Here is a 27002-nt window from a genome sequence, read left to right on the forward strand (position 1 = left end):
GCTCCTCACACCATGAGCAGAATTTGCCATTCCCTAAGTGTGCTGGGCCTCTGGCACCTCCGGGCTGTGTACACGACGTACCCTTCTGTCGGACTGACCCACGTTCCCTCTTCCTTCAGAGTTCAGTGTAGAGATGCCCCTTCCTCCAGAAGTTGGCCCTAGGTTCCCCCCATCACAGTTCTGACCACTGAGCATCATTGTCTAGTAGTCTCTCTCTCTCTCTCCCTCTCTCTCTCTCTCTCTCTCTCTCTCACACACACACACACACACACACACACACACGATCTTGTGCCCCACGGGGGCAATTCCAGAGCTATCTGTCACTAAGGTGTCCTTAACACCATCTGGCATGCAGTTGGCACACAGGATGTGACTTAGGGGATGTGGGCTGTAGGCCAGCAGGGCTGTCCCTTACCCTCCTGTCTCTGTCCTTCCTCTGCCTACAGAATGCCAGCTGATGAAGACCGAGAGACCGCGGCCCAACACGTTTGTCATACGCTGCTTGCAGTGGACCACAGTCATCGAGAGGACCTTCCACGTAGACTCTCCCGATGAGAGGCGAGTCTGGGCCTCTGTGTGGCTGCCCTTTGAGAGTGGCAGGCCTGATGAGGGGAAGGGGTACTGATGGGCAGACTCCCCTGTACCCCAGTTTTTAACAGGTGGAGCGCAGGCCACATCAGGGCCTCTGATTATCTGGAGATGGGTGGAGGGTCAGGGAGCTGCATTGCTAATGCGCATCTCCATTGCTTTTGAGGCAGGCGGTCAGAGACTTTATCAGAAGAGATGATACAGGTTTACCTAGTTTAAAAATCATACAGTATAAGGAAGGTGTCTAGCTTCCCTCTCCCTTCTGTCCCACCCCCAAGTTAACTGCTCTCCTTATGTGCCCTCCAAGAGCTTCTTCCGGAGCAGACAGGCTCGCTCACTCCGGGAGGGCCTTTCACGCCCGACTCCCCTGGGTTTTCCTTGTTACACAAAAGGTAGCACTGTACCTGCACTAGAGCTCTTTTACTTGATTTGTCTTGGGGAAAGCTCTTGCTTCAGTCTGTAGTGAGCTGCTGCTGCATTTTTGTTTTTTTTAAACAGCTGCACTTGTATGCTCCCTAGTTCATAGAGCAATTCTTTATGGATGGTGACTGGGCTTGTTTCCAACCTTTGGCCCATTACAAGCAATGCCACAGTGCGGTACCTGTGTTTGTCTTGTTGGCATATGTGCTGCTAAAGTTGTAAGATGAATTCTTAGATGGAGGCTTGCTGGGTTATAGGGAATATGTATTTGTAATGTTGAGAAATGTTTCTATTAGGCTATGTCTAAGAGTCCACACAGCTTTGTGTTTGCAGATGTTTGGGTTTTTACCAATCTGATCAGTGAGAAATGGCACCTCAGGGTGGTTTTCATTGGCCTTTCCTCTGGGTTAGAGTTCCTTTCATATATTCAAGGGCCATGTGGATTTCTCTTTCTGAAATGCCTGTTCATAACCTTTGCCTGTTTTTCTATTGGGTAGTCTTTTTATTTCTTTCTGAAAGCTCTTTATGCTTTAGGAAGCTTAACCTTTTGTAATGAGTGGCAAATATTCCCCCCTGCCCCTACTTTATCCCTTTGAGCCTCTCTTTGAGAAATACTCCTTTAACTTGTCTCTGGGTAAGGATTCAGCTGACCCTCTGGAGAACCCAAAACAGTGCCATCCACGAGAATTTTCTGCTGTGATAGAAATGTTCTGTACTTGCAGTGCCCAAGCAGGTGCCCGTGGTGCATTTGAAATGTGGTTGGTGCGACTGAGGAATAAAATTCTTTTACTTAATTTAAATTTAAATAGCCACATATGACTAGTGGCTATACTCATAGACAGTGTATTTCTAGAGCATACACAAAACAGTATCACAAGACATATTACCACAATCTATACTGTAATTATTGTTGCATACCTTCCCAAGATCAAAAATATATTTGTCCCTTCAAGGGGAACAGAATTACCATCTCAAGCCAGCTGAGGTTACTCAGCTGAAAACTGAACCAAAACATAGACTGTCAGTAAAAGCCGATTAAGACCAATAAATGCATAGGACCTGAGTGTTGGCTGAGTTTTGGAAGTATAGGTAGGAAGGAGTTGGCCACAGAGATAGGAAAGAGAAGGTGACTCCAGGAAGAAGGACCAGCATATGTAGAGGTCTGGAGGTGAGATAGCTTGTCATTCCAGGAACATCGAGGGTTTTGTGTCACCAAAGAATCAAGCACCAGAGGTTTTGGGAGGGGAGGAGTGGAGAACCTTAAAGCTGGTGAGTTCAGCCAGGGCCTGGACTCCCGGTGGAGATCCCCAGGGGCTTGGCGGGTGGTGACTCAGTTGGGGTTTGTCACAGGTCACTAAAAGGTTCAAGGGGCCGACAAACAGGAAGCCCTTGATTCAGCGGTACCTGGCACACAGTGTGCAAGCCTGGAAAAGGAGCAGTGGGGAGCTGGTGAAGTGTTTTCATAGGCAAGAGACCTGCTCTGGTTTTCATTTTAATTAGATACCATGCCCTTCAGTGTGAGGAAGTCCCTTTCTGAAGACTGGGGGATAGGGCTGTGGGGCTGGGGCTACTCTGAGAGCAAACCCTAGCTTCCCGACCTTTATCCTAGTGAGGCGTGAGCCAGAAACCCAGTGAAAGGCAGTCTGCTCTGCTGTGGGCTGGCCTCACTGCCCCAGCCACATAGGCCCAAGCCTGGAGAGAGGTGGGGGGTGGCGGCAGAGAGCTGACAGGGGCCACACTGGTGGCTGGTCCTTGCGTAGATGCTGCAGTGGCCTGCTCACTGCTCCTGGTAGTCTCTCCTGCTCCCCAGTTGGCTCTCCTGGGCAGCTAGAGGGATTCCCTGAGCCCCGCCCTGCCAACTTATTTCCAGTGCACATTTAGTATAATAAATGAGGGTCCAGGGTGATAAAGGGGGACATATGTAATACTTTCAACAATAAAGATATTTTTTAAAAGGTTCAGATTCCTGTGCCCTGAGTCAGCAATTCAGCATTTGCCATGTTTGCCTCATGCTGAATCTTGAACTTCTGTTCATATATGACACTTACCTCCTTAATACCTCAGCAGGCATCTCCTAAGAATAAGGACATTCTCCTACAGAATCATGGTATCATTATCACATCTGAGGTGATTCTTTATAATATACTAGAAGCCCGGTACACAAAATTTATGCATGGGGGTTGGGGTGTCTCAGCCTGGCCTGCGCCCTCTAGCAATCCGGGAGCCTTTGGGGGATGTCCGACTGACAGCTTAAGCTGTTAGTGGGACATCCTTAGCACTGCCCTGGAGGTGGGAGCCCAGCTTCTGGCTGAGCGGCACTCCCCCTATGGGAGCACACTGACCACCAGGGGGCAGTTCCTGTGTTGAGCATCTGCCCCCTGGTGGTCAGTGCGTGTCATAGCAACTGGTCAGTCCACTGTGGTTGATTTGCATATTAGTCTTTTATTATATAGGATATCTAGTAACATCCTCCCCATAGCCATGCCATACTTGAATTTCCCCAGTTGTCCTCAAAATGCTATTTTGTAAAGCAGGATTTATTCAAGGTACGTGTTGTCTTTTTGGCTTATTTTAATGTAGTTCAGACCTTTCCCTTTTCCCCCACATGACATTGAATTTTTTTAGGTAAACCAGGCTAGTTGTCTTGTAGAATGCCACACTATGGACATGTTATCTTACTGACTTTTGGCACTGTTTACTTTGGTCTTCTGTACCCATATTTCCTGTAAACCGGGAATTAAGTCTGGAGCAGGATTGGCAAACTATAGCTCAGCCTCCTGTTTTGTAAATAAAGTTTTATTGGAACACAACCATACCCATGGCTGCTTTTTCCCTACTGTGGTATAGTTGAGTAGTTGTGATAGAGACCATGTGGCCTGCAAAGCCTAAAATATTTACTGTTTGGCGATATCCAGAAGTTTGTAGATCCTGGTCTTGGCAGGTATGCTTAATAGTGTATTACATTAGTGTGATCTTTTAAATGTAAATCTTATAATGTAATTTCTCTTCTTAAAAGTGAGTGGCTTTTAGTCCCACTTGGAATAAACCACAAAGTCAATGCTACATTCTACAAAGTCCTACATGGTCTGGCCCGCTCTCCAGCATCATTTCCTACCACTAGTGTCCTCACTTTAGCCACACCGGTCTCCTCACTGTTCCTTAAATAGGCCAAACACACTTTCTACTTGAGGACCTTTGCACTTGTTGTTCCCTTTGCTTAGAATCTTCTTCTCCCAGATATCATTATGATTCTCTCCTTGACTCCATAAGGTCTCTGCTCAAATGTCACCTTCTCAGAGTGTTCTGCCTTGGCCCCATATCTCTGTTACCCTTACCCTGCTATTTTTCCTCCATAGCACCTGTGTATTTATATGTGCTGGGAGCATTCAGTAAATGCTTGTTGAATAAGTAAAAGGATAACTAAAACTAATTCTCTGTTGGCCACACCCTGTTCTAAGATCTTTACATATATTAACTCATCCTCAAAACATTTTTAGGAGCCCTAACCAGTTTGGCTCAGTGGATAGAGCGTTGGCCTGCAGACTGAAAGGTCCCAGGTTCGATTCTGGTCAAGGGCATGTAACTTGGTTGCGGGCACATCCCCAGTAGGAGGTGTGCAGGAGGCAGCTGATCGATGTTTCTAACTCTCTATCCTTCTCCCTTCCTCTATGTAAAAAATCAATAAAATATATTTAAAAAAAAATTTCTAGGAGGCAGTTCCTCACCTGTTAAATAGGGTAATGGTAGTGAAATGGAGGCACAGGGAATTAGAATAAGAAAGATCGGGGGGGCCATCTCAGGGTATCTGTGAACAGAGGGGGACTTCAGATATCCTCCAGCTATAAACACCCCTCTGGGTCAGAGGACGGCCCTGGTAGGGAGAGAGGCCCCCCATTCGTCATCAGACCAGCAGTGACTTGAGTTGTTACTCCTGACACTGTGAAGTGGACAGACCTGTGTGTTGAGGGTAGACCTTCCACTTCCAGTTTACTGGGCTTCCCTCTGGGGTGCACTTAATCCTGCTCAGCTGGGGATCTCGGGGTTGGGGCCCAGGCTCTGGAGTCAGACCAGCACTGTGCCACTTTCTCAGTGGGGCTAGTTCCCTGACTGTCATGAAGAACAAAGAAGGAAGTAAATGTGAAAGCTGGCCTGGGGCTGCCCCATGGAATCCTGCTTGTTGGCACCTTTTCTCTTCTCCATCTCCTCGGCCCGGAGCACTGCTGTAGTCTACTCATGCCCGGTCACTGCCCCCAATCTGTGTCCTACACAGCAGCTGCTAATTTAAAACAAATTGGGTCCTGTCATCCCTAAGTAAACCTTCAGTGACTTCCCCTGATGTTAAGATGTAAATCTTAATACAGCAGTACCTGTAGCCCAGTGGGATCTGGGCCTGTCCTCCCTCCTACCCTCATCTGCTCTATCCCCTTCGCTGTCAGTTTCAGCTCCAGTACACCTGCTGGGCCTTATTTAGACACCCAGGCTCCCTCCTGCTCAGGGCCACACGGATTCCTTTCCATCCTGGCACTTTGCATGGCTGCCTCCTTCCCTCCATTTCATTTCATAGCCAGGTGCCAGGCGCCTGTTCTCGGTGCTGGGATTGCCCGTGTTCTAGGAACATCTTTCAAGCCCTGGCTTAGATACCACCTCCTTGGAGAGGCCTTCCCAGACCACCCTCTGAGAAGGAGCTTCCTGTTCTAGTCCCTGCCTTGGAACCATGATACACTTATCTTCTCCATCAGGCTAGGAGCTCCATGGGGCTTGTTTTCTGCTGCAGCCTCAGTGCCCAGAACCAGGCTGGCGCCCAGAAGGCAGGAAGTATTGCTGGCTGGCTGGCTGGGCCAATTCCTACAACCACTCCGTGAGGTACTTGCTGTGCTAGGCACTGCCTTAATGCTTTCTGTCTAGTGGCATTTCACCTTTACACAACCCCCTGGTCCCTGCTCTACATGGCAGCAGCTGAGGCACAGGAAAGTTAAATCGTCTCCCCAGTGTTGCCTCCGGGAGAGCCAAAGCTAAGATCATGCCAGGCCACCCGGCTCCAGAGTTTGTGTGCTCAGCCACTGTGTGGTGCCCAGTATATGTGGGAGGCAGACAGAGGCTGGAGAAGTGAGGCCACTCAGGGCCCCCTCACAGCTGGTTTGCAGCAGAGCTGAGCTCCAGGCTCTGGCTCCCGGCTCCTGAGCCTGTGCTGCACACAACTGGTGCTGCCTGGGGGAGCTTGGATCCACCAAATGTGTCTTCCTGGCCTCAGAGCTCAAGTGAGGGATAGGAAGGCTCCTGAAAGTTCCCCTGAGGGGAGAAGTGCTTTGGGGGTGGTAGGGCCCCCTGGGTCCCTGGGCCTCTGCTTGCTGGCTGTGTAACTGGGCCTGTCAGCCTCTCTGTGTCTCAGCCTCCTCGTTCATAGGAGGATGTTCATCATACCCTCTCCATAAGGTTGTCAGGCGGACCATGGGGTTACCTCAGGTAACGTGTCCAATCACTTTATGTCAGGTAAAGTGTCCTTTTACAAATTTTAAAATGCTCACTATGTGTGTACAACCATGGATTTAAGAAACAGTGAAGCCCTGGCCAGGTGGCACAGTTGATTGGGCATTGTCCCGTACACTGAAAGTTGGCAGGTTCGATTCCCAGTTAGGGCACACACTCAGGTTGTGGGTGTGACCCCTGGTTTAGGTGTGTAAGGGAGGCAGCCAATGATGTTTCTCTCTCTCCCTCCCTCCCACCATCTCTCCCTCTTTCTCTCTCTCCCTCTCCCTTTCTGTCTCTGGAAAAAAATAAAAATAAAAACATCTTGCCCTGGCCGGTGTGGCTCAGTTGGTTGAGCATCATACTGTGCTGGTTTGATCCCCGTGAGGGGCATGCAGGAGGCAGCCATTAAATGTAGTGCTCTCACCTTGACGTTTCTCTCCCTCTCCGTTCCTCTCTCTCTAAAAAAAACAACAAACAAAAAAACATGGCTTGGTGAATTTCAGGCCAGAAAAAAACCAACCCATATATCTTGGGGTGTGGATTAAAGAAATAGAGTGCACCTGTGTGAGTGGAAGGCCTTTGTGGGGGAGTCCCTCTCGAAAAGATCAACTCCCAAGGCATGGCTTTCCTTCCCTTGGCTCCTGAGTTCTGTCTCTTGCTGTTCCTTATTCCCTGAGCGCGTGGGAGCATGCCCTGCTCCATTCCCCTGGGCCTCCCCTAGGAAGCTGTAGCTTTCATCAGGGAGCAGTGGTGTGGTGCCAGGAGCTAGGTGGCTTCACCACAGCCTGGCTGTGTGACCTCCAAGGTGACTGTGCACCTCAGTTTCCACATCAGAAACATGCCCATTCCTCCACTGCTCTTAGGAGAGATGGAATGTGGTGGTTTCTGTGGCGCTGTTATAGTTCTCATGTCTCTTGGCGGGAAGAAGGTTGGTTCCCCTGGGAGCTTCCTTTTGAGGCGTGGAAGGCACATCAGCTCCAACTCTGGGTGGGAGCTCCCCTCTGCCCCAGACACCATGTTGCAAACCCTTGAGGAATATCCTGGACCAAGGCCCTTGCTTTTTCTCTGAATTTTGAGTGCTGCAACCTTGCAACCTCAGTCCAGTTGGAACAGGATGGGGAGCTTGTCAGGCGTTGGGAGAGCCCCAGTTACCCCCATCCAACCTTCTGTATCCCTGAGGGTTCCTAGGATCCCTGGGGGGCTGGGCAGCTGAGTCAGGGTGGATGGGCTAGGTCCAGGTCCTACCCAGTATAGTTAACATTTCTTGAGTTAAGCACTTTCTATGTGTGCGGTGCTTTGCACATGCAGCTCACCAGTACCTCAGTGTCCCCAACCTACCGCAGGGGGCGGACTGGGAGGGCGAGCTTGCCTGGTGGCAGTTACCGTTTGAGCCCTGGCCTGTGTGGCTCTGGGTCCCATGCTCCTGATCAGCAACTCTGCAGCCCCGAGAGGTAGCTCCAGAGGAGTCCCTTGGAGCTGCTTCCAGAGCTCCTGTGGTGTGGATGCGTGTTTATTTATTCAGGCTACTGTTTGTTTGTTTTTAAACTAGGCAAGGGATTCTTTCTTTCTTTTTTAAAAATATACTTTATTGATTTTTTAAAATATATATTTTATTGATTTTTTTACAGAGAGGAAGGGAGAGGGATAGAGAGTTTGAAACATTGATGAGAGAGAAACATCGATCAGCTGCCTCCTGCACACCCCCTACTGGAGATGTGCCCGCAACCAAGGTACATGCCCTTGACCGGAATCGAATCTGGGACCCTTCAGTCCGAAGGCTGACGCTCTATCTACTGAGCCAAACCGGTTAGGGCTATTCAGGCTACTGTTGATGGGCTGTCAGTGTTCTCCCTTATAAACAAAGACAAGAGTGCGCCATGTACCTTAGTCTGCAACTTGCTGCTTTTCATGTGACAGTCTCTGTGTATGAGATATATACATTTTTTAAAAAATATATCAACTTATCTCTTAGGAGATTGGTGATTTTAAAAAATCCATTGTTAATTTTCCAAGAAAGCAGTTATGATCTGATAAAGTAAATCATTTTTCAAAATACAGGAATATTAATGTAGGCACCGGAATTTATATTGTAATTGGTTCCAAAGAGGGCACAGAGTAAAACAAGTTGAGAAATGCCTGCCTGAGGCATTGGGTCAGGAAAGAAAGTTAGTACTGCTCTCTCTAATTGTGCCCTGGGCCTCAGTGTGCTCCATCAGGGTGTGCACGGGCCTCGGTGTGCTCCATCGGGGTGTGCACGGGCCTCAGTGTGCTCCATCAGGGTGTGCACGGGCCTCGGTGTGCTCCATCGGGGTGTGCACGGGCCTCAGTGTGCTCCATCAGGGTGTGCACGGGCCTCAATGTGCTCCATCAGGGTGTGCACAGGCCTCAGTGTGCTCCATCAGGGTGTGCACGGGCCTCAATGTGCTCCATCAGGATGTGCATGGGCCTCAGTGTGCTCCATCAGGGTGTGCACGGCCTCAGTATGCTCCATCGGGGTGTGCACGGGCCTCGGTGTGCTCCATCGGGGTGTGCACGGGCCTCGGTGTGCTCCATCAGGGTGTGCACGGGCCTCAGTGTGCTCCATCAGGATGTGCACGGGCCTCAGTGTGCTCCATCAGGATGTGCACGGGCCTCAGTGTGCTCCATCAGGATGTGCACGGGCCTCAGTGTGCTCCATCAGGGTGTGCACGGGCCTCAGTGTGCTCCATCAGGGTGTGCACGGGCCTCGGTGTGCTCCATCAGGGTGTGCACGGGCCTCGGTGTGCTCCATCAGGATGTGCACGGGCCTCAGTGTGCTCCATCAGGGTGTGCACGGGCCTCGGTGTGCTCCATCAGGGTGTGCACGGGCCTCGGTGTGCTCCATCAGGGTGTGCACGGGCCTCAGTGTGCTCCATCAGGGTGTGCATGGGCCTCGGTGTGCACGGGCCTCAGTGTGCTCCATCAGGGTGTGCACGGGCCTCAGTGTGCTCCATCAGGGTGTGCACGGGCCTCAGTGTGCTCCATCGGGGTGTGCACGGGCCTCGGTGTGCTCCATCGGGGTGTGCACGGGCCTCGGTGTGCTCCATCAGGGTGTGCACGGGCCTCGGTGTGCTCCATCAGGATGTGCACGGGCCTCAGTGTGCTCCATCAGGATGTGCACGGGCCTCAGTGTGCTCCATCAGGATGTGCATGGGCCTCAGTGTGCTCCATCAGGGTGTGCACGGGCCTCAGTGTGCTCCATCAGGGTGTGCACGGGCCTCAATGTGCTCCATCAGGGTGTGCACGGGCCTCAGTGTGCTCCATCAGGATGTGCACGGGCCTCAGTGTGCTCCATCAGGGTGTGCACGGGCCTCAGTGTGCTCCATCAGGATGTGCACGGGCCTCAGTGTGCTCCATCAGGGTGTGCACGGGCCTCAGTGTGCTCCATCGAGGTGTGCACGGGCCTCAGTGTGCTCCATCAGGATGTGCACGGGCCTCAATGTGCTCCATCAGGGTGTGCACGGGCCTCAGTGTGCTCCATCGGGGTGTGCACGGGCCTCGGTGTGCTCCATCGGGGTGTGCACGGGCCTCAATGTGCTCCATCGGGATGTGCATGGGCCTCAGTGTGCTCCATCAGGATGTGCACGGGCCTCAGTGTGCTCCATCAGAGTGTGCACGGGCCTCAGAGTGCTCTATCGGGATGTGCATGGGCAATAGTGTGCTCCATCAGGGTGTGCATGGGCCTCATTGTGCTCCATCAGGGTGTGCACGGGCCTCAGAGTGCTCTATCGGGATGTGTACGAGCAATGGTGTGCTCCATCAGGGTGTGAATGGGCCTCAGCGTGCTCCATTGGGATGTGCATGGGCCTCAGTGTGCTCCATTGGGAGGTGCACTGGGCCTCGGTGTGCTCCATTGGGGTGTGCACGGGCCTCAGTGTGCTCCATCGGGGTGTGCATGGGCAATGGTGTGCTCCATCAGAGTGTGCATGGGCCTCAGTGTGCTCCATGGGGTGTGCATGGGCCTCAATGTGCTCCATCAGAGTGTGTATGGGCCTCAATGTGCTCCATGGGGTGTGCATGGGCCTCAATGTGCTCCATCAGAGGGTGTATGGGCCTCAATGTGCTCCATGGGGTGTGCATGGGCCTCAATGTGCTCCATCAGAGTGTGCATGGGCCTCAATGTGCTCCATCGGGATGTGCATGGGCCTCAGTGTGCTCCATTGGGGTGTGCACGGGCCTCAATGTGCTCCATCAGGGTGTGCATGGGCCTCAGTGTGCTCCATTGGGACGTGCACGGGCCTCAATGTGCTCCATCGGGGTGTGCATGGGCCTCAGTGTGCTCCATTGGGATGTGCATGGGCCTCAGTGTGCTCCATTGGGGTGTGCACGGGCCTCAATGTGCTCCATCGGGGTGTGCACGGGCCTCAATGTGCTCCATTGGAATGTGCATGGGCCTCAGTGTGTTCCATTGGGATGTGCACGGGCCTCAGTGTGCTCCATGGGGTGTGCACGGGCCTCAGTGTGCTCCATCGGGGTGTACACGGGCCTCAATGTGCTCCATGGGGTGTGCACGGGCCTCAGTCTGCTCCATCGGGGTGTACACGGGCCTCAATGTGCTCCATGGGGTGTGCACGGGCCTCAGTGTGCTCCATCGGGGTGTACACGGGCCTCAATGTGCTCCATGGGGTGTGCACTGGTCCTTGGGGTGCTCCCTCTGATAGTGCATTGGGCCTCGGTGTACTCCCCATGTATAATGCAGGAGGAAGGGTGAGTGCTCTCCCCAGAGGCAACCAGGGCCCTGTATCAAGACCATCCTTTTCAGAGGTGTTTGTGCTTATGAGGTGTGTGCATAAATTACGTTTGTTTTGTTTCTAACTCCACTAGCATGGTACTGTGCTCTGTCTGCACCTTCCTGTTTTTACTTAAGATACCTTAAGTCATTCCAAGTCCGCAAATAGATCTGCCTCATTCTCTCAGCTGCAGGATGGTCCCTCTCCACCTTACAGAGCCTGTGAGCTCAATGCTGTTGCCAATATTCCTTATGATTTTTGTAACATTTTCTTCTCTCTAGTTTACTTTATTGTAAGAATATAGTATATAATACATAGAATGTACAGAATAGGTTTTAATTAACCATGTTGTCGGTAAAGCTTCCTACAACAATAGGGTCGTATTGGTAGTTAAATTTTGGGGGAGTTAATAGTTAATACGTGGCCCTCTCCAGTAGGCTCAGTTGGTTGGTGTGTCATCCCAGATACTGAAGGTTTGCGGACACTGAAGGTTTGCAGTTCGCTTTGCAGATCAGTTCCCCTCAGGGCACATATCTAGGTTGCAGTTCGATCCCTGGTTAGGGCTCATACTAGAGGCAACTGATGGATGTTTTTCTCTCTCTCTCTCTCTCCCCCTCTCCTTTTCTCTCTCTCTAAAAATCAGTAAAAACATACTCTTGGGTGAGGATTAAAAAAAAGTTAGTAAGTGGATTTTTCAACTGCGCAGGGGGTTAGTCAAAGATCAGCTGCAGTGCTGTTTGGTGTGTGTGGAAATGGAGGCTCCCGGGGGAGCAGCAGAGCAGGGTGGCCCAGGCTTGGCCTTGCATGACCTTGGGCAGGGGCCTCAGGAGTGCAGAACTGGAACACACGCTGCCTGGTAACGGGGGATGGGGGTGGGGGGTGGGGGCGGAGAAGGCAATTCTCGGGCTTATTTACATCACTGTGATTGTGGAGGTTGCCTGCTCTCTGAATTCTTGTATTCCTAGCAAATGTTTTGTTTTTCCAACTGTTCATGTGGCTGTTTTATAGACATAAGCAAAATCCATAGGGGTTTCAACAGATACTGCCACTTTTGTGGGGTGGGTAAAAAATGAGGGGTGTGGACAATTTCATTCAGCCTCCTTTTTTCTTCTTCTTGGTCTCTGGTCACTTTTACTTACTTTTCCCTCCCTCCAGACAGAACAGTTTGCAGAGATCTGAAGCACACGCTCCCCCAGTGAATCCTAATCATGAACAACAGACTAGCTAATGGCTCTGAAGCCAGGCTCCCTCTTGCTGGGGCTGCTTCCTTCTCCCCCACGCCCCTGCCCCAGTGGGAACCTCTGTCCCTGACCAGTCCTGGCAGAGCCCCTCCAGGGAGTTAGGTCGGTGCCTCTTGCCTTTTAAGATCTTCAGCTTCTCTGGCTAATGAATGCTTCCTTTTACTCTTGGTTTTCTTTAACAAAACATTGGTCACTTGTACACTTGAGCTTGTCATTTGTCCCGGAGAAACTTAGCACTGTCTCTTCCTCATTCGAGGCTCAGGGGGCTGAGGAAAAAGAGAGCTGCCCCTCTTTGATGAATTAATTGCTGCCTGACTTCAGGTGGCCATTCCTGGGAATAGATGGTCTCTGTCCTTATTGCGCTCTTGCTCTCTCCCACCCAGAGGTCCTGTCAGCTCTCCCCAGCTCAGACACATTGTGCCAAAATGCCCGAAGGTGTTTGGAGAGGGTGGGACTCAGGCCTTCCTGCCCAGGACTCACGGCTCCCCTGATCTGTCCCCACACAGGGAAGAGTGGATGCGGGCCATCCAGATGGTCGCCAATAGCCTCAAGCAGCGGGGCCCAGGCGAAGACCCCATGGAATACAAGTGTGGCTCCCCTAGTGATTCTTCTGCGGCTGAAGAGATGGAAGTGGCAGTTAGCAAGGCACGGGCCAAGGTGGTAAGTGCTTGGGGGGCAGAGCTGCCAGTAAGTGAGCACGCCTCCCCCACAGTGTTGGCCCTATCACCATGCAGAGTGTGAGGGGCCCCGGCCCGCCATGACTGCCCTGTAGCATGGGTGATCTCACGGTGTAGATGCCCCAGGGCTGCTCTGTGCCCACTTCCTCCTGAGAAGTCATTACAACTTGTCCACCCCTCGCCCTAGCCAGTTTAATTTAGTGGATAGAGCCTTGGCCCTTGGACTGAAAGGTCCTGGGTTCGATTCTGGTCAAGAGCACATATCTCGGTTGCAGGCTCTGTCCCTAGCCTGGTTAAGGCGGTGTGGGAAGTAACCAGTTGAGTGTCTCTCTCACAGAGATGTCTCTCTCTCTGTCTCTCCCGCTCCCTCCCACTCTCTCTAAATACACATATATCTCCATATCCTCAGATGAGGATTAACAGCAAGAAAAGACCCCCCCCCCCCCCGCCCCACATCAGAACCCTCCCAGGACCTCACGTCTGGGAGAGTTGAGTGCTGGGGGAGCCCTGGTCTGAAGGCCACTTCAGAACCAGCAGTTGCTGCCCAGAGCCTCCCTTCCTGCTCCTGCTGGAGCGTTTTGGCAGCAGTGTCCTTTGATTTTCCTTTTCTTTTGTGAAAATTTTCTCCCACGGGCTGTATGCCAAGTTGCACTGATGGGCCTGCTCTCTCCCCACCCCTGGCAGACCATGAATGACTTTGACTATCTCAAGCTCCTCGGCAAGGGCACCTTCGGCAAAGTCATCCTGGTGCGGGAGAAGGCCACCGGCCGCTACTACGCCATGAAGATCCTACGGAAGGAGGTTATCATCGCCAAGGTGGGTGCTCCCCAGGCTGCCCTTGGCTGGCCTGGGACACACACACACACACACACACACCACACACACACACACACATACCATACATACACACCATATGCACACACCACACACACACACCCCCCCACACACACACACCCATACATACACACCGCACACACACACCCCCACACACACCCATACACACACACCGCACACACCCCACACCCCCCACACACACACGCACCACACACACATCCCATACACACACACACACCCATACACACACCACACACACGCGCCACACACACACACACACACACACACCACCACACACACAACCCATACACACACACACCACACACACCATGCACACACCACACATACACACACACCATACATACACACCATATGCACACACCACACACACACACACACACCATATGCACACACCACACACACACACACACCATACATACACACCATATGCACACACCACACACACACACCCCCCACACACACACACACACCGCACACACCCCCCACGCACACACCACCACACACACATCCCATACACACACACTACACACACACACACACCGCACACACCCCCCACGCACACACCACCACACACACATCCCATACACACACACTACACACACACACATACACACACACCACACGCCACACACACACACCACACACCCATACACACACACACCCATACACACACACCACATACACACACCACACACACACACAACACTTACTTGTGCCTTCTGCTGCCAACGTCTCATTTCTTCGCCAACCTATTCCTCTGGGTTCAGGCCTATAAATCTCCAGCCTGGCCTGCCTGCTGAGCCCCCGCCCCACACTCTGGGCGCCTGGGCAGGGACGTGGAGAGTCTGGTCTCATCCAGTAGGCACTGTCAGGGCCTGAAAGTAGGTGTCCCCATAGGCCGTGAGGGTGGGGGCTTGGCTCAGGGTGTCTCAGTAGGAGGCTGGGCCAGGAATGGAATTATATTCCTTTTTTTTTTTCTTTAAATGGAAAATTCCTAACATACACAAAATTTTTAAAAGAAAAATAAATATAATGGACTCCCATGTAGCCTTCATTCAGCATCAACAATTATCAACATTTGGCCAATCTTGTTTTGTTAGCTCTGTCCTCCCCCTTCTTTCTCCTGGAGTATTTTAAGGCATGTTTTAGACAGCATAGAATTTACCCGTACGTACTTAGAGATGTATCTGCAACAGGTGAAGATGTTAAGTACTGTAATTGTGGTACTGTGACCATATTCAACAAGATGAACAAACCCAGTGTCATTGGTCCAAGGCAGGGTTTCTCAGCCTCAGACACTGGGGCTGACTCCTTGCTGTGGGGTCATGCTTTGTACTGTGGGTGTGGAGCAGTGACCCGTCTCCACCCAGGAAAGCCGTAGCTGCCTTCTGCCCTTCCCCCTGAGTTGTAACAATCAAAGATGCCTTCAGACATCGTTACCAATTACGCCCTGGGCGTAGACTTTCCCAGAGGTGGTTCAGGCCTGTCAGCAGCTCTTGGTGACTGTGGAGCCTGTGTTAGAGTCAGCGGGAGGGCTTGTCCAACCAGAGCCGGGCCCACTCTGTTCTGGTGGGTCCGAGGAGGGGCCCAAGAGTCTGCTTTTCTCCAAGTTCCAAGGCAGCACTGATGCTGCCCCTGTGGGGACCACACAGAACCGTTACTCCACAGCCTGGAGTCCTAATTCTAGATCCAGTTTTTCTGGCAAGAACATTTATAGGTGGTGATTCCCACGGCCTGTGACATCACCTCAGGAGTCTCATAATGTCTGCTTGTTCCCTCTTAGGGATGTTAGAATTGTTCTGTGGGCTCAGGAGGCGACAGCCTGATCCCTTCATTGTAAAGTCCCCACCACCCTCTCCGCTTGTGGTTTGGAGAGCAAACCACTGAATGTCCTTGCCTTGGCCCCTTGTTCCTTAGGGCTTGTGGATGGCAATGTGCCACTCCTGCCCTTCTCGCTCTGCATAATGGCTAGGAATGGGGTTGTCGTTCACCCATGCCTTAGGCTGGGGGCATGCATGCTGTCGCCCACCAGCCCCTCACCTGGCCTCTGTCTGTCTGCAGGATGAAGTCGCCCACACAGTCACCGAGAGCCGGGTCCTCCAGAACACCAGGCACCCGTTCCTCACCGTGAGTGGGACTCCCTCAGACCCATGCACATGGGAGCCTCCAGGCCAGCCCCTTTGGACAGACTCAGGGAACAAGCCCAGCCCTGCTGCTGGGAAGCACAGACTTAGTGTCGGCAGGTGACTGGGCCAGGTGTTGCTGGGCTCCCCAGGTGGCCTGAACCAAAACCCCAGAGGTGGCAGCTTCTTCCTAGACAATGGCGTCATGTCAGCACCTCAGACGACAGGTGAAGTGACATTGCAGGTGCCCAGGAGAGCGTGGCTGCCGTCTCTATGAGTCTGAGGCACTTAGCCCAGCTGGTCAAAGTGGGAACGTTATTTTTTGTTTTTATTTACAATGTAATACAGATGTATCATTGTGCTGCCTGTCAACTTACACTGAGCAGACGCCTCTTTGGGCTGCAGCTATTAGTTAAATGGACCAGGTTGAGGATGGCTTATGGGTTGTTTCTGTACCTCGGTTGCTGCCTAGGTGTTCCGTTAAGCCACAATACTTGTTCACGTAAGATCTTACGAGGTACTTCCAGGCAGAAGACAGAAAACAGTGGAGTTCAACCAAGGGTTCTGAGCCACCCTCTTTAGAGCTCCTGAGAGCAGTGTGAGAACCACTCTGTTCGCAGATCTCCTGCCCAAGCTCAGGATCAGCTCCAGCTCCCAGCCAGCAGACCTCGTGTGTGTGTGTGTGTGTGTGTGTGTGTGTGTGTGTGTGTGTGTGTGAGAGAGAGAGAGAGAGAGAGAGAGAGAGAGAGAGAGAGAGAGAGAGAGAGAGGGAGAGCGCTTAATGCATTTGACTGTAAAATAGAGGAGGAAGAGAGATGTGAGATGGCTCTGCTTGCTCACAATAGTCTCTCTCCTGACCTTGCCTCTTGGAAGCTCAGTGGCGGCAGAGGACAGGTTGTTCAGCACAGTAACCTCTCCCGGCCCTCAGAGCCATGAGCCCCCCACACAGCCCAAAAGGCGGAGCTGTGGGTTGAACCCCCAGACTGCCGACTCCCATGGCCAGGCCGGGGGGGCGGGGGGGTGTCTAGGCTGAATCGGCAGAGCCCCAGCCACTCTCCCTTCCCGCAGGCGCTGAAGTACGCCTTCCAGACCCATGACCGCCTGTGCTTCGTGATGGAGTACGCCAACGGTGGGGAGGTGAGCCGTGCTGCCCGCCTGGATTTCTGGGTATCTCGTTCCCAAGTTGGGGGGAGGGAGCTGGAGGGCAGAGGGAGACTTCCCGGGGGTCAGCTGGTCCCGTCCTCCGCTCCTAGAGGAAGGCATCGTCATCTTCATTTTTCAGGTGGGGAAACAGCTCAGAGAGGTTAGCGGCTTGCTCAGATTCACACAGCTGGTGGGTGGGATACAGACCGAGTCCCGCGCTGTGGCAGGGCTGTGAGGGAGTTGGATGACAGTGTAGAGGATGTTCTTGGAGGACGACCTCCAGAGAAAGCGTACGAGGCCTCTGCTTTCCCGATCCTGTCGCAGAGCATCAGCCGCTCGCTGGCCCCCACTCCGTGACCTCCCTCCTCTCCCGGTGTGACTCCCTGGCTCATGATCCTGGCCTCATCTGTCCCCTGTGGTCTCACAGCTGTGGCCGCTTGCTCATGACTCGTGTCCTCTGCTTCCTCGCTGTCACTCCCTCATTCACTATCCCCTTCATGCAGGATGGCCCAGGACTGTCCCCTGCTCTCCCTGCGGTGTCATCCTTCACGTGAACTCTTCTCTCAGTTGGTCCTTTTTGGTTGTCACTTGCCGGTTCATGGAGTAGATGTGACGTTTTCACTGGCCCTCCGGGCAGGGTTCCATCCTTCCCTCCTCTGGGCCAGGGGCCTGATGTCCTGCCCCCCTTTCCCTCCTCCGGCAGCTGTTCTTCCACCTGTCCCGGGAGCGCGTCTTCACGGAGGAGCGGGCCCGCTTTTATGGTGCAGAGATCGTCTCGGCCCTGGAGTACCTGCACTCGAGGGATGTGGTGTACCGCGACATCAAGGTGAGTGTGTGGTCGCCTCCTGTGGAGGGCCCAGGCTGGCCCAGGGCACACATGCAGGACCCACGCCAGGGAGCCAGGGAGGCTGAGCTTCCCCCCCAGGGAGGGTCTGTCTTGTCCATGTGCCTGTGTCTAGCTCCCTCTGGGGCTCAAACCCTTCCGCTGTGGCCCCTAATAGTGATTCCACAGCAGGCAGCCCTGCATGAAGTCCCTTCTGAGCCTCTTGTGAGCACAGGCTGCTGAGCAGTGGACGGTGTAAATTGGTACAGGCGCTTTAGAAGGCAGTTTGCAGAATCCACCAGCAGTGGACGTGTGCACACCCTGTGAGCCAGCCATTGTGCCCTAGGCATATGCGCACAGGAGCAGGTACCTGTGTGCACCTCAAAACGTGGACACACTCCTAGCAGCACTGGTCATACTAATCCCAGGTGTCCGCTGTCAGAAAATGGATGAAGTCCAGGTGTGTGTTCACACACGGGCTCCCCAGCAGTTAGAGACCACACTTCAGCCACACACAGCGTGGACGCGTCTCACAGACTGACGTTGGGAAAGCCAGGACAGACGGGACAAATCTGTGTTGATGACAGGCATATGTATAGGCAGGAGAAATTGCAAAAGAGAGCAAGGAAGTAAAATTACTTCTCTGTCCGGAGCAGGGGATGGTTAGTAATAGGGAAGGGGCACATGGGGTGTCTGAGAGACGAAGTGATCTGTCTTGACTTGGAGGTTTTGCACAAAGGCCCACTAAATGGCCCCTTGTGTGAAGCTTAGGAAAAGGAGAGAGAGACTGTCCCTCACATCCAAAGTGGGGAGAGGAGGCAGGGTGGGGCAGGACCCAGCCCTGTTTTTTTTCCGGCTCCCCCGGGGGTTGGCCAGGGACTGGGGAGGTGTGAGCCTCAGAGGGTGAGGGCTTAACCCTGTGCTGGGGTGTATCCCATAGCTCAGCCTGGAGCCCATGATGTGACAGCCCCCTCCAGGGCAGGGCTGGGCACCTGGGGTTTCAGGGAGGTGGCAGGAAGCCTGGGAAGACATGTTCCTGATACACTGACTTTTCCTACAGCTGGAAAACCTCATGCTGGACAAAGACGGCCACATCAAGATCACTGACTTTGGCCTGTGCAAAGAGGGCATCAGTGATGGGGCCACCATGAAGACCTTCTGCGGGACCCCCGAGTATCTGGCACCCGAGGTGTCTGGGGCTGTGATGCCGAGGGAGGCGGGGCCCCGGGACCGGATGCTTCCCCCACCTAGACGCTCTGAGGGCCGGGGTCCAATTCCTTAGATTGCCCTCCCCAGCCCCAGGCAGGGCCTTGTCCCCACTGGACCAGTCAGCTCCTAGGTCCCAGAGTATGGTCCTGGCCCCTCATTGCCCCTCCCCATCAGGTCCTGGAGGACAACGACTACGGCCGGGCTGTGGACTGGTGGGGGCTGGGCGTGGTCATGTACGAGATGATGTGCGGCCGCCTGCCCTTCTACAACCAGGACCACGAGCGCCTCTTCGAGCTCATCCTCATGGAGGAGATCCGCTTCCCGCGCACCCTCAGCCCCGAGGCCAAGTCCCTGCTGGCTGGGCTGCTTAAGAAGGACCCCAAGCAGAGGTGAGGGCTGGTGACTGCCCTGCGCTGCCCAGCACCACCTGCTGCCACCGTCCCCCCAGCCCAAAGGGGCAGTGTCCACAGGCGCACGCACTGGTGGGTGTGCTGTGTGGTCCCCACAGCCCCTGATAGTCCCCACAGCTGGCACTCGGAGCACTCCCTGGGGTCAGGCCTCTCTCTCGCTCTCTGCCCGCACTACCTTGTTTTATGGGGCTGCTGAGGAGCAGGGCAACCCTGATCTGGCCTTGGGTGGCCCAGTCATAGGTGGCAAAGCCGGGATGTGAGGTGGCCAAATGCCCTCTCAGTTCACATTCTGGTCTTGGCCCAAGTTGCAGTCCCCTGGCTCTGGCCCTAGGCACGAGTTCCCGCCTGGCCTCCCTTTCCTCCTCTGTGAGGTGGAGGTCTGTGGCCGGGACAGGCTTATTAAGGTTGTTCAGGGCCTGCATGTCACAGGCTCAGGCCTGCACCGAAAGCGTCTCCCAGAACCTGGCTGCCCCGGGAGGCGGGTGCTCATGGCCGTCTCTGCCCAGGCTCGGCGGGGGGCCCAGCGATGCCAAGGAGGTCATGGAGCACAGGTTCTTCCTCAGCATCAACTGGCAGGATGTGGTACAGAAGAAGGTGAGTGCCACCACCCACTGCTGCCAGCAGGAGCTCGGCCCCTGTGGGTGAGCTTGGCCAAAGCCGCCTGGCCACAGGGTCCTGAGCCAGGGCTCCTCTCCTCCGCAGCTCCCACCACCCTTCAAACCTCAGGTCACATCCGAGGTCGACACCAGGTACTTCGACGATGAGTTCACTGCCCAGTCCATCACAATCACACCCCCGGACCGCTGTGAGTGTCTGAGCCCCGCGTCCCGTGGGCTGGCCGGGCGGTGGAGGGCGTCTGCTGCTGACCCAGTTTTCTGGGAGGAAGCTCGCAGGGTTTTTACTGTTAGTCGTCTGTGGGCCCAGTGAGGCTCACCACAGCTACTGGGTCCCCCCTGTTCCAGTTGTCCAGGCAGAGGCCTGGGTAGGAGATGCTTGGGGAGTCGTCAGTACCGAGATGGCAGATCCACAGTTGTATTCCCAGACCACCCAGGTCTTTGGAGCCGGATTATTCATTGACTCTGTAGCTGTTTGAGTTCTTACTCTCACCCGCCCAGCGCTAGGCTCTGCTGGAGACAAGGCAGTGATGGAGTCAGCCCTGGGCCTTGCCTTCGGGGAGTGCTCATTCCAGGTGGGGTGACAGCCCAGAGTGGTCAGGACAGTGTGTAGGAGCACAGGGACTGGGGAAGCCCAGAGGAAATGCCTGGCTGCGGGTCAGGGAGGGCTTCCTGGAGGGGGAGACATGGCAGCTGAGACTCAGTCCTGGCAGAAGGAATGGCTGTGGGACGTCTAGAAATGAGAGCGTTGCAGAGGTCAGAGTAGATGGGGAGGGGAGAGGCGAGGGGGTGGGTGAGCAGGATGGCCTTGGCCCCTGGGAGGAGTGGGGATTGTACCAGGGCTATGGAAGGGCTTTTTTAGGAAGAGGAACAGAGTTGCATCAGGGCTTTAGAAAGACCTTTGGCTGCATGTGGAGGGTTTGTTTTGGGTGGGAGTGGTCGCCAGGACAGGAGCTGCTAAAAGAGGTGTGGGCAGACCTCGAGGTAGACTGAGGTGTGGTAGGGGAGGAGGAGGAGAGCAGGGAGCTGGTGGGATGCTGAGGTGGCTGAGTGAGCAGCTCCGAGACCCTGGAGCCAGGGCTATGACCAAAAGGTGTCTGTCAGGGAGGAAGTCTGGTGGACACCTCACCAGCTGGAGTTTCTGCCTGTTGTCCTTCCTGAGGTTGATTCCCCTCTGTCCCCCTCCCCGGGAGTCTGGCTGGGGTGCTGGGCCCTCTGAAAGCCCGTCTTCCCAATCCACCTCCACTGACCCCTGCAGATGACAGCCTGGGCTCTCTTGACCTGGACCAGCGGACTCACTTCCCCCAGTTCTCCTACTCGGCCAGCATCCGCGAGTGAGCAGTGCCGCCCGCCTGCCCGCCGCCGCCGCTGCCCCCATCACCACCACCACCACCACCACCACGGACATGCATGGCTGCCGTTGCCGCTGGGGCGGGGGGGTTTGTCTTTTTGTTTTTTTGGTCTTTTTTGTTTGCCTCTCCATCCCTCACCCCTTACCCCCATTTCTAGTTTTCAGCCCTCTGCCAGACTCCTCTCAGTGGACCCCGTGGCCCTGCCTCCAGGATCCTGTCCTGCCCTCACTTTTGCGCCCAGATCAGGACTGGGGAGACTGCCGCTGCCCCAGGACCTGGCCTTTGGGCAGTTTGGGAAGAGTTTGGGTTTTGATCAACACAAGCCCCAGTGAGGAGCGAAAGCCGGGGGGCCCTGCCTGCTATCGGCCGGGCGCCCACGGCTGCCTGCTCTGTGCTGTGCCGCCCTCAGAGGTGCGGACAGTGCTCTGGGGCTGCCTTCCATGCCTGTCGTTAGGCTCCGAGTGGCCTGGCAAGGGGACAGCCCAGCCCCCTCCCCACCCAGCAGCAGAAAAGCAGTAATGTCCAGGCCCAGGCGGGGGCCTTTGGGAGCTGCAGGAGCCGAGGTCCAGGGCTCCCTCGGGCTGGGGTCAATTACCTGGTGGGGAACCCAGAGCGGCCAAGGGGATGGACGCTGCCTCCCTGTGCCCCACGCTGCTCTCCTGACCCTGTGGACGAAGTAGGAGGAACATTTGGGGCCCAGCCTTCCCACCCCAAGCCCCGTGCCTTACCAGGGCTTCCTTCCAGCCAGCCTTACCTCCTGCTGGACCTGGGCCTGGCCCCTCCCGGAATGGGGGCCAGGATTGCCCCTTCTCTCTGCCTGGGGTGGAGGGGTGCCAGCCTCGGCTGTTACACATCTCGCACCGAGACAGTATTGGGCCCCATGAACTTGGCTGAGGAGGGGGCAGGGATGGGCGTCTCTGGTACGTACTGGGGTGGGGGCCTCTGAGAAGGAGGCTCCAGGCCACCCCCTCCCCCAGCCCCACGTTCTGCAGCCTTAAGGTGAACGTGTCAGTGCTATGGGCACTCGTGTGCGTGCGTGCGTGCCTTGGATTGTGTGCTGTTGGTGTCCTTGTGCATCTGAGACGGTGCACATGGGGTGTGTGTGTGCATGTGTGCTGGGTATGTATGTGTGAGAGCAAGCGAGTCCCGGCCTCAAGTGTGTGGTGTGTGTGCGTATGTGTGTGGACTCAGGCCCCTGGCCCTGACCCCAGCATTTCTTCCCAGGGGGAGGGGCGCTGGCCTAGTGTGAGAGCCACACGTGAGGTCCACTTGCTGCCCTGTCTCTCCCCCTTCCCCACCAACATCTCCGGGTGTTTGGAATGTAACTTTGTGGTTTTGATCTTCCCACCTCCTGTACTAGGTAGTTCACCGAGAGATGTGGGGTGGGTGGGGCTGGTTTGGGGGAGGGAGGTCTCTTCTTTTTGTGTGTGTATGTCATTTATCTGACAGTTCTCCCTCTTCCCCACTGGCCTTTCCCTGTTCCTCATATTTGTACGGTACAAGCAATAAAGACTCTTTTCAGACCAGGCCCACCACCCTGGGCCTTTCCTTGCTTATGGAGTGGCCCCAAGTGCCGGCTGCCTCCCGCTCCCATTGCTGGTAGGCAGGGCCCTTTTAAGTTGTGCAGGCGGAGAAGGCGTCCTGGCGGGAGGTGGTGTCAAGCTCAGGCTGGAGAGGGAGGGGACTGCTGGGAGGGAAGCTGTTGAGTTTAGGAAACGGGGCCTGTGGTGGGGGGTGGTGGACAGAGGTCATCCCAGGCGCTCGGAAACTGCTTAGGCAGAAAGGCGGGGAGGGCTGGGGGCGGGAGGGCCAGGTGGCTCTGAACAAGGAGGATATGTGAGGGGTCACTGAGCCCTGTCAGGAGTGCGAGGGGGAGCATGTTCACTTCCCGAGGTGCTTGAGCCCTAGAGCAGGCATTGCCCATGCATCTGCGTCCCCCAGCCTCCATTGATGCTAAACTGGGGAGCCTCGAGGCCCCTAGTTCCCCCACAGATTCCCTGGTATAACGGGGTTTGTGGTGGCTGTCAGCTGGGAGCACCTCAGATTGGGTCACAGCCACTCGGTCTGGGAGTCCTCTGACAGCTGGTTCCCATGCTGAGTCACTCTTCCCAGACCTTGGGGCCAGGGCTGCCAGGCGGCGAGCTTCAATCCAATTCTGCCAGCTATTAGGGCTTCCCACACAGGAAGTTTTTGAGATCTTAAGTGCGGGGAGCAGAAAAGTTGAGTCCAGGAAGTCTGTTACCTGCGACCAAGACTCGAATTTTTTGGATTTTTTCCCTATTTCTTATGGACATTTTTTAAATTATAAAAGTATGCCTTGGTGGTAATCAGATAAACAGGCTTATGAAGAAAAGCCTTTTCTTCTCCCCTCTAGTCACAGTCTGAGGGGCCGGTGCTAGAGGGTCCTTTCAGGAACTCACTCAGCTCTCCATGTGGCCCGTCTCTGGGGACCTGTCACAGGGACGGGCTCCTGTCAGTTAATCAGCTGCTTCCTCCGTTGAACTCAATGTCCTTAGATGCAGGGTGCTTCTTACTCCTGTAGGACTTCTCCCAAACTGGGAATTTTAGGTGAAAGAATTTCAATAAAATTTTAACAATTAGAAAAATTAAATTTTGAGTCATCTGTTTTTTGTCATGTGCATGTAGACAATGTCACAAGTTGTGTGTGTGTGTGTGTAAAGAAAAATGCAACAAAACAAAAGTGTGCAAAAGGAAGTGAGTCGCCCGATCCCAGACCTACGGCCCTGGCCGTGGGTCTCACATTACCTCCCGCACAGATGGGCGTGGCATCGCGAAGGGCTGGCTCCTCCTCTCCTGTACCCCTCTCCTCCCAGGTCACCAGGCCACACCCTGGGCTGTGTGCTGCCACGTGGAACCCGCACTCCCCCCACCGCGTGTGCTCAGGCTGCGTGGGGTCACCGGTGAAAATGAGGTTTTTCAGTCCCTTCACTTGGAGGAACTCCTGGTGGACATTGCTGTGATGCTTCCCAGTTGCTTCACAAGGTTCTTCGGGGTGGACACACCTCGCGGGTGCTGCTACCCCCGTGGACAAGGATTTACTTGTTCCCAGGTTTTCTGTTTGCTTTTCGCTGCCCCAGCACGGAAGTAACCGTAACAGTCCGCTCTCACTGCTTGTGCTTGTATTTCTGTGGCCGACATTCCAGGGTCGCTGCGTTTTGATATGTGTCAGATAGCTTTCCAAAAAAGTGTGATTCGCGTATTTTTGACGTTTATTAGAAATAATTTCTTGCCCTAACCGGTTTGGCTCAGTGGATAGAGTATCGGCCTGCAGACTCAAGGGTCCTGGGTTCGATTCCGGTCAAGGGCATGTACCTTGGTTGCGGGCACATCCCCAGTGGGGAGTGTGCAGGAGGCAGCTGATTGATGTTTCTCTCTCATCGATGTTTCAAACTCTCTATCTCTCTCCCTTCCTCTCTGTAAAAAAATCAATAAAATATATTTTAAAAAAAAAGAAAGAAATAATTTCAGACCGGTAGAAAACTTTGAAACTTCAAAAAATAGTGCTAAAGTGATTCTAGGATTAGAGCAGGAAATACACAAGATGAACCTGCAGCATCCAGTCCTGTCCAGAATGAAGGACCTAGAAGAAAAGAAACCTCACTAATGGCATGTAAAGGGACACAGGAGTCAATGGGAAGAGCCTCTAGTGGCCAGAGCTGAACGCAATTTGAGCACCAATTTGAGCAATAAAACAGTGCAGTATTGGTTATACCCAAAATGGTGAGGACAGACATACCTGTACAGAAGTCCAATAGTTTCTGTAGATGCTCTGCCTTCAGGGAAGCATATCCCCTCCTTCGGTGTGGCTGCCAAGTGGCTTCCTTCCAAAGAGGACAGTAGAGGAGGGGCAAAGACTGACGACCACAGCAGCCGGTGATGAGTCAGATCAGCAGTGACGAGTCATGTTGGCAGCGAGTCTGATATGCAGTGAGAATGGTACCCTGCCTCTGGCCTTCCGCTCTAGAACAGATGCCCCAGTCTAAAAGAAAACACCAGGCAAATCCCAACTGAGGGATGTTTTACAAAAGACCTGGCCACTAGTTCTCAACGCTGTCGAGGTTCAAAACAAGAAAAGCCTGAGAACAGCCAAGAAAAGCTTTAGGAGACGAGGAGACCAAGTGTAATGTATCCTGGATGAGGTCCCGGAACAGAGAACGGACATTAGGTAGGTGGGAAATCTGAATAAGGCATGGACCTGAATAACATTTCTGTGGCTCATTAAATTGTGGCAGATTACCACACCAGTGATGTATGAGGCGTTAATAGGGGAAATTGGGTGCGGGTACTTGGGAACTCTACTGTGTCTGCCACTTTCCATAAATCTATTTTTTTTATTTTAAAAAGTACAAGTAATGCCCTAACCGGTTTGGCTCAGTGGATAGAGCGTCAGCCTGCGGATTCCGGTCAAGGGCATGTACCTTGGTTGCGGGCACATCCTCAGTAAGGGGTGTGCAGGAGGCAACTGATCCATGTTTCTCTCTCATCGATGTTTCTAACGCTATCCCTCTCCCTCTCTAAAAAATCAATAAAATATATTTTTTAAAAAGGTACAAATCTCGTCTCCCCCTCACGCGATTCCCCAGTGTTTTACATTTACTCTGTTCCCTCCCCCTCCACATTACGTATCTGTCCTATAATGAGAACTTTGTCTTAACCACAATCTGGTGATCGAGGTCAGGAAGTTAACAGTGAAACAGTGTTCTCCTCAGACCTTAATCAGATTTTGTGATGGTCACACTAATGACCTTGTGCACCAAAAAGGAAACAATTTCCTGGCTAGTGACTCCATCCAGGCTCGCTGCTGAATCCAGTTGTCAGGTTTGAAGCTTACGGGCAGTTATTTTGCAGAATGTCCCTCAGTGAGGGATTACTGCCTGTTTCCTTGTGGCTATATTCAAGCTATTTTTGACAGGAATTCCCAGAAATGATGTCCCCTTCTCAGTGCAACTTACGAGGAGGAATCTGAACATCCCATTAGCGGTGGTGACTAGTCCCATGGTTAAGGTGGCGTTTGTCAGGTGTCTCCACTATCAAGTTACAACGTCCTCTTTGTAGTTAGTGTCTTGTATAGAGATAACGGAGAATGTGAATATGCAGGTTCTCACCAGCTCACAAAAGCCCTGAGCCAGGCCGGCGCCTGCTGTGTTTAAGAACCATAAAGAGGACGGGTGTCTCAAGTGGAGTGAAGGAGATGGAGGGCAGGAGGAAATGGGTTAGAGAGGTAACAGCGGGGTCTTGTGAAGGAGCTGGGTTTACTGCCTGTTTGACAGGAAGCCGTTGGTCCAGCATCTCACGCTTCTGTCTGCCTG

The 27002-nt window shown here is 53.7% G+C and overlaps 1 protein-coding gene across 1 annotated transcript; it reads left to right on the forward strand.

Annotated features, from left to right (window-relative positions):
* Window positions 1-446: 446 nt before the first annotated feature.
* Window positions 447-24283, forward strand: AKT2 (AKT serine/threonine kinase 2). The gene is made up of 11 exons (XM_059666540.1): window positions 447-558; window positions 12973-13126; window positions 13828-13959; window positions 16060-16125; window positions 17190-17258; window positions 17968-18090; window positions 19148-19276; window positions 19471-19685; window positions 20213-20300; window positions 20409-20511; window positions 21579-24283. Exons 1-11 carry the CDS (start codon window positions 458-460, stop codon window positions 21656-21658), a joined length of 1260 nt encoding a protein of 419 aa, XP_059522523.1. The 5' UTR covers window positions 447-457; the 3' UTR covers window positions 21659-24283.
* Window positions 24284-27002: the final 2719 nt, after the last annotated feature.

Source organism: Myotis daubentonii, chromosome 15 (assembly GCF_963259705.1).
Source record: "Myotis daubentonii chromosome 15, mMyoDau2.1, whole genome shotgun sequence".
Lineage (NCBI taxonomy): Eukaryota > Metazoa > Chordata > Mammalia > Chiroptera > Vespertilionidae > Myotis > Myotis daubentonii.